This window comes from Micromesistius poutassou (genome assembly GCF_964030765.1).
Source record: "Micromesistius poutassou genome assembly, contig: SCAFFOLD_1161, whole genome shotgun sequence".
NCBI lineage: Eukaryota > Metazoa > Chordata > Actinopteri > Gadiformes > Gadidae > Micromesistius > Micromesistius poutassou.
The window spans coordinates 9,664-16,760 of record NW_028180181.1 but is presented as its reverse complement, the minus strand read 5'-3'; the positions used below and the strand labels follow the sequence as shown (position 1 = coordinate 16,760).

At 49.5% G+C, this 7,097-nt stretch overlaps 1 protein-coding gene and 1 pseudogene across 2 annotated transcripts; both read left to right on the top strand.

Moving 5' to 3' along the window:
• Positions 1–144: 144 nt before the first annotated feature.
• Positions 145–1,727, top strand: LOC311371052 (serine/threonine-protein phosphatase 2A 55 kDa regulatory subunit B beta isoform pseudogene; annotated as a pseudogene). The gene is made up of 3 exons (XR_014684145.1): positions 145–236; positions 647–770; positions 1,571–1,727. The product of XR_014684145.1 is annotated as a serine/threonine-protein phosphatase 2A 55 kDa regulatory subunit B beta isoform pseudogene (transcript).
• A 3,549-nt stretch (positions 1,728–5,276) lies between these two features.
• On the top strand, positions 5,277–6,659 carry LOC311371051 (G-protein coupled receptor 151-like; the record flags this gene model as incomplete). The annotated part of the gene is made up of 1 exon (XM_084489287.1): positions 5,277–6,659. The coding sequence occupies one exon, from the start codon at positions 5,277–5,279 to the stop codon at positions 6,657–6,659; it is 1,383 nt and encodes a 460-aa protein (XP_084345413.1).
• Positions 6,660–7,097: the final 438 nt, after the last annotated feature.

The following is a 7,097-nucleotide window of genomic DNA, read 5'->3' as shown; positions in this document are numbered from 1 at the left end:
AGGTGACGCTATGAGGCGGCCCAGGCTGCATTCTGCCCGGCGTGACGCGTCATCCTCCGATGACGCTCCGATCCTGTGGTCATCAGCCATAAACAATCAGCTTATCTTGGTTCTATAACCCATGTTGTGCTCCTGTGTGTCCAGGTCCATGACTACCTACGAGGAAAGCTCTGCTCTCTGTATGAGAACGACTGCATCTTCGACAAGTTTGAGTGCGTCTGGAACGGATCAGACAGGTGAGACCTGACCTCAGACCTCAGAGTTGTCTCTACGTCCGTCATTCTATCACCTGTCCATCTATCCGTTCGTCCATTCATCTATCAACCCTTTAATCATCCAGCCGCCCCTCTCCTACTGCCCATCCACCTCCACCTCCACCCAACCATACATCAGCCCCCCCTCCACCTCCACCTATGGATCATTTGACATCTGTCTCATTCTTTAAGGGTTCCATCCTCTTCAGCTGTCTCTCTCTCTCTCTCTCTCTCTCTCTCTGTCTCTCTCTCTCTCTCTCTCTCTCTCTCTCTCTCTCTCTCTCTCTCTCTCTCTCTCTCTCTCCATGTCTCTCTCTCTCTGTCTCTCTGTCTCTCTGTCTCTCACCCACCCTGTCTCTCTGTCTCTCTCTCTCTGTCTCTCTGGTCCACAGTGTGATCATGACCGGCTCCTACAACAACTTCTTCCGGATGTTTGACCGGAACACCAAGCGCGACGTCACGCTGGAGGCGTCCAGAGAGAACAGCAAGCCCAGAGCCATCCTCAAACCCCGCAAGGTAGCATGACCCCCCTCCTGGGCCACAGCCTGCTCACAGCCCTCTACACACTGAGCTATGGCTGGAGGAGCCAGGTGGTAACTCCGAGCTAAAGGGCCTGCGTTCCATCCCCGACATCTCCAGCCTAGACTCCTCTCTCTGCTAATGAATACTCATGTATTTATTGAAGGTTTATTTGAATAGGGACAGATACAGAAACATTAAACCGTGAGACAGTCATCCCATGTGTTTCTAGCCAAAGGTAATTTACGACACTTGTCCCTAGTGGGGCTTTTGGTCAAAAAAATAATAATAATACATATTAAATAAATGAAATATGAAATAAATGAAATAAAATGAAAAATTAAAGAAGACATACAGAGAGCACATTGTAAACTAAGTATGCGAGCAGGATTGTTGCTGAATTAGCCACGATTTTGTGTTTCTTTTGAAGGTGTCAAATGTAGGGATAACCTTCAAGTGGTCTGGCAGGCAGTCAATTTTGTCCCTTTTACTGAAAAGGCAGTTTGAGCAAAAGATGTTTAGCAGAAGGGGAACTGCCTTCTGACGCTGCACTGGGGTGGATCTGATACCACTCTGCAATCACACGTACTTGATAACGCACTCGCCACAAAAGTGTTCTGAACTCAGGCAACGAGTTCAGCACTGTGGAGAGCGGTGTGACGGCAAGGTGACCGTGAGGAGACGGCGAGGAGACGCGATGAGCCTGGGACCAGCGGAGTCACCGGGCTACGTGTTAGCCACCTGGTGGGAGTCACCTTCTCCTCCAGTGTAACTCCTGTTCTCCGTTGCTCCTCCAGGTGTGTGTCGGGGGAAAGCGTCGCAAGGACGAGATCAGCGTGGACAGCCTGGACTTCAGCAAGAAGATCCTGCACACCACCTGGCACCCCCAGGAGAACATCATCGCCCGTGGCCGCCACCAACAACCTCTACATCTTCCAGGACAAAGTCAACTAGCCCTCGGCCCGCACCCTCCTATTGCCCCGCCCGTCCACTCGCACTACTCCCCCCGTACCCCAAAGCCCGCTCTCACGGAGGAGGGCGAGGAGAGAGGTGCATAGAGGAGAAGGAAGAGAGCGGTTGGGATGGAGTTGCCCTTCCTTCCTCCTGCTCGGCGTGGTTTGGTTTCACGGCTCTCTTCATGGCTTAAGGCGGTGCACAGCATCCTGGAGTAAAGGTTGGAGGTCTGCTAGGGGGATCCTGTGAGGGACAAATCAGAGCGTTTGGAAAGTGAACCCCAGCCTGGATACGGCCGCCCGGAATAAAAAGAAAACACGAGACAAAAAAAGAAACCTTGCACAAGCTGTGTCGTGTTCCCCGCAACTCTTAACTCTTTGAATTTAATTTATTTAGCCACACAGACTCCCCCCGAACAGGCCATGAATCTGTGTCCGTGCAACGAGCACCGCTGGAAGATCGAAAAAGAACAATTATTTTACAAAAATAGACGGATGTGAGATCTGTGAACAAAGAGCACATGGAAGATGGAAGGAATCTACAGCACGGCCAAGGGACGCTCAACGCGACACGTGTGACGACAGCACCCCCTGGTGGTCGTCCTGCTCGTGCTGCGGTGCATGCGTTTAACCCGGACGGTTCTCAGACTGGTGACGTCATGGGGCCTCAGCAGACAGTGTGCCCCCCCCCCCCCCCCCCGCTGCCGGGGGGGGCCGACAGCTGTCTGGAATTGGACTGTTATACCGATGGAAAATGATCCAGAACTTATTTGCTTTGGTAGCACTGGGAATCGAAGACAGCAGCTGTTGTGTTTATGCCTGTGACTTAACTTGTATTATTTTTAGTATTTTTTATGTTAATGTCCCCTCGAGTGAGAAACGTGTGTGTTGTCATCGTGAAGGAGGAAGAACCAAGAAGAGGCCGCGTCAACGGTCCTTCTTCGAGGCCGTCGTCATTTTTATCGCGTCCTTCCCTCTTGGTCAAAGGATTCTGTTTAGAAGCTGTGGTGCCTTCTTTTTAGTATGTGGGGGTTTGATGTAAGGGGCGGGGTGGGGGGGGGGGGGGGGAGTGGGGGGGTACGACGAAAGGCAGGAGTTTTGAATGTCTTTCAATGAAATGTTATTTTAGGATTTCTTTGTTGGTTTTTTCGTTTTTTTTTCATTCTAGAAAAGGAAGTGATCGCACAGAGAAAGTAGAAAAACTGTGCGGTTCGGCGCGGACTAATGGTGTGTACAAAGGATCATCTGTCCCACTGTGACGTGTACGAAAACAAAAACGACAAAACTGTTTCCACCAAATTAACTCAAGCAGAACCCACAACAGCTAATTCTAGTCAGTGTCACTGAGCTTCTGACCAAATAGATCCATACTCTCTCTCTCTCTCTCTCTCTCTCTCTCTCTCTCTCTCTCTCTCTCTCGTAATGTTTTACACTTTTACACAAACTAATCCTTATAGGCGGTCACCGTCCATGGAGCGTCTGTTTGATGGCGAGGAGCCTCTGGTCGAGCGGTTCTCGGTCGACGTCAGACCAGCGTGTGGTCGGGCTCCAGACCGGTCGGGTTGCATGCGCTGCATTTGGATACTGACACCAAGATGCTATGCAAGGAAAGTGTTTTCAGCCCGTTGTCGTCCTATAAAAAGTAGCCTGTTGTTTACACGCATCGAGTTTCAGCCGATTGTCGACGCCATGTCATGTTTGTCCAGCCGGAAGCAGGTTCTTTTTGTCATTGATCTTTGGTTTCCTTCGGGATGTTCGACCCGACCAGACGCCTTGATCCAGGAGGGATGGGATTTTTTCTGGTCCCATAGGAATTAAAAAAATTAACCGACAAGACTCTGGGAATTCAGGGAATTATTCAGCGTGGTTCCTTTAAACAGTACGTCTTCTAAACAAATCCTTGTGAATCTTCTAATTGAAAAAAAAATGTTTTATAGCTCAGAATGTAATGAAAGGCAATTAATTACCATGCAGTCTTTATGCTTACTGAACTTTCTTTGATTAAAAAAAAGAATAAAGATGTGCAAGTTGAATTCACGGTGTTGTTCACCTTATTGTCTGGCCTTACTGAATCACCAAATAATTGGAATAGAACTGACAACATTGTACCTAATGGTGAAACATTGCCCCCATGTGGACAAAAAGTGAGAAATAAAATCTTGTGTGGAAGCATATCACTGCCATGCTATTTGTATTTTAAAAGTCATTACATTTTGTTTATTGAAATGTAAACAGCATTGAATTCATTACATTTAAATTTTATACTTTGAGGTCATCTGAGTTTATTCGTTTTGAATTCTCCTCTTTGAAATTCAAACATGGCATTTTAAGTTGAACCATTTAAAAAACACTACACATTAATTAGTTTTTATAATTCTAAACATTATGGCATTTATTTGCTTCTATAGTTGTGAAGTTATTGCTATGATCTTAACATAATACATTCAAATAAGAAAAACAAATACTCAATTTACAAGAAAATGGATAATTAATAAAATATAGTGGTTAGACTTGTGGTCGAACAAACTAACAGACTAATGGTCATCGAAGTGCTGTTTGGAATCTTTTCGGCAAACAGAATTACTATGATTCATTTTGGTGACAAAGCAATTTCACGATTGCAAATGTTACATATTTTTTAGAAACCAATTACTGATTTGATAAAGTCTAAATAGATAATGATAATGTCTAAATTAAGCAACTGCTGTCTTTTAACAGCAGTAAGTCTATTGAGCCATGGGGACATGAATACATGTAGTACATACATATCACTATGCAGCTTTGAATATATTATGATGCATGGAATACCTACATATTATAAATTGTATCAAGCATATTATCAACAAATAAATTACCTTTTCAATTTCTCTACAATACCATGGCATGTTACAGCTGTAAATGTAAATGCTAGTTGATTTCTAAACAGTTCCTTTCATGCATTTTGTAATGCATATTATAATCAGAAATTAAATAAGCTGTTTAATAAATATATGGATCTATACAGACTTCCTATAGATATTTCACATAAATGCACAATTAAAGCATACTACATGGTTTTTGAAGCCTCTATTCCTACATCTGATAGCCTACATAATGGAAACCTATTGATCCGGCATTGCTACAATCTGAACATACGCACCAACCCAGAGAGAAGCCGTATACAAAGCCAATGCACACACGCAATAAGAAATGATAAAAGACATGTCCTTTTTAATTGGCCCCACAGGACTGCAGACGATGCCCAACGTTTCAATCAGCTGGGGGATGAGGCTGTCAATCAAAGCTCATATTTATAGAGGAGCCGCCAAGCTTGTGCTTACTCAGAGTAGCCGTCCAGAGACAGACAGCCACTCAGAGCAGCCGTCCAGAGACAGACAGCCTCCCATCACCGCCCGGCTGCTCCTCTCAACAAGTTCAGCAGACGCCTTCCATTCAAAAGGGACTTTCAGTCATTGAAACATCGTAAATCTTTCACACTTCTCCTTCCGTCCCCTGGTCACCTCCAACGTCTGACTTTTTTCTCGCCGTCCGCCGCCGTCACCCCGTCACCATGGATACCAAGCCGCCGGGCTCGGACAACGGCACGGTGGTGAACAGCAGCTCGGTGGACCAGCGCTTCTTCCTGGACCGCGGCTCCTACCAGCACCTGGACGTGGGGGAGCTGCGCGTGGCGGTGGCCTCCCTGCTGGCTGTGCTGTGCGTGGCCGGCCTGGCCTGTAACCTCAGCGCCATGGCCGTGCTGCTGTCCAACTCCCACCGGGGGAAGCTGTCCCTGGTCAACGCCCTCATCTTCAACCTGACGCTGGCGGACGGCGTGCTGCTGGCCTTCAGCGTGCCACTGCGCGCCGCCGCGTACCAGCGCTCCAGCTGGACGCTGGGCTGGCCCGCCTGCAAGACGGCCGACTGGCTCTTCCAGTCCTGCATGGTGGCCAAGAGCTTCACGGTGGCGGTGATGGCCAAGGCCTGCTACCGCTACGTGTCCAACCCCAACAAGCAGGTGAGCCTCCGGCCGGGCTCCGTCCTGGTGGTGCTGCTCGCCACCTGGCTGACCGCCTTCTCCGTCACCGCGCCCCACCTGCTGTTCGCCACCCTGCGGCGGGAGAGCCGCGGGCTGGTGTGCGTGATGGCGCCGCCGCCGGAGACCAGGGACTTCATGTGGGTGTACGTGAAGGCGTACCCCCTGGCCGTGTTCTGCCTGCCCCTGAGCTTCGCCATGCTCTACTTCTGGAAGGCGTACGGCCGGCGGCAGCGCCGCGCCACCAAGACCCACAACCTGCGCGCCCAGATCCGCTCGCGGAAGCTGACCCTGATGATCTTCAGCCTGACGGGCGCCATGGCCCTGCTCTGGCTGCCCCACTGGGTGGTGTGGATGTGGGAGCGCCACCTGGCCGAGAGAGAGAGGGGCGAGCAGGTAGGCTCCTCTCCTCCCCTGCTCCTCTCGCTCTCCGCTCAGCTGCTCACCTTCTCCCTGTCGCTGGTGAACCCGCTGGTGGTGCTGTCGCTCTCCGAGGAGTTCCGCGAGGGCTACCGGGGCCTGTGGAGACGGCTCACCCTCCGCAAACAACCCCCGCCCAAAGCCAAGCCCGGGCCCCACAACCCCACCTCCCTGATGTCCCCTCACCCGAGACCCGAGACCTCGGGCCAGCGCAGAGAGGGCGGCCCCCCCCGGGGCTCCACCACGTCCGTTCACGGCCCCAGCGCGGAGCGTCTGCGTCAGCCCCCGGAGGTGGAGGAGGAGGGGGAGGAGGAGGAGGAGGGATGCGGAGGCGGCGGGACGGAAGGGGATGAGACCAGCCTGAAAGACGGCATCGCGTTGCCAGATGTGGAGCAGTTCTGGCACGAGAGAGAGACTGGATCTCTGACGGACGAGAACGACCCGGTCCCCTGGGAGCATCAGGCAGGAGCGCAGAGTGGAGGGGCGGCGGCGGTCTGATCTCTGTGTTCGGTCCTCAGACACCAGCGGGAGACGTTCACAGCACAAGTAAGACGTCAGAGTAGTGTGTGTTTTATCAACAGAGCAGAGTTTGTGGTAAAGGTATTTTAGGGATTCAGGTATTGTATTTTGTTTGTCGTCGCATTTTTGATGGTTGATATTAAAAGCTTTTAGTAAAAGGTGACAAATATGTGAAATATGATGTAGAATAAAGGCTGCAAGCTGTACTACTACTGTTACTGTGGGTATACCTTGAGGTAAATATTGAGATAAATTGAGTCAAATGTCAATTAAACATTGACATTTTATTAGTCTCATAGGCCAGCCAAAGAACAATTTAAATAATGATAGGTGGTGGTGTAAAAGTGTATTTTGTCATATGTATATTTGTGTAATGATGGTTATATTGTCATGTGCTTTTACCAATAAAGTTAATAA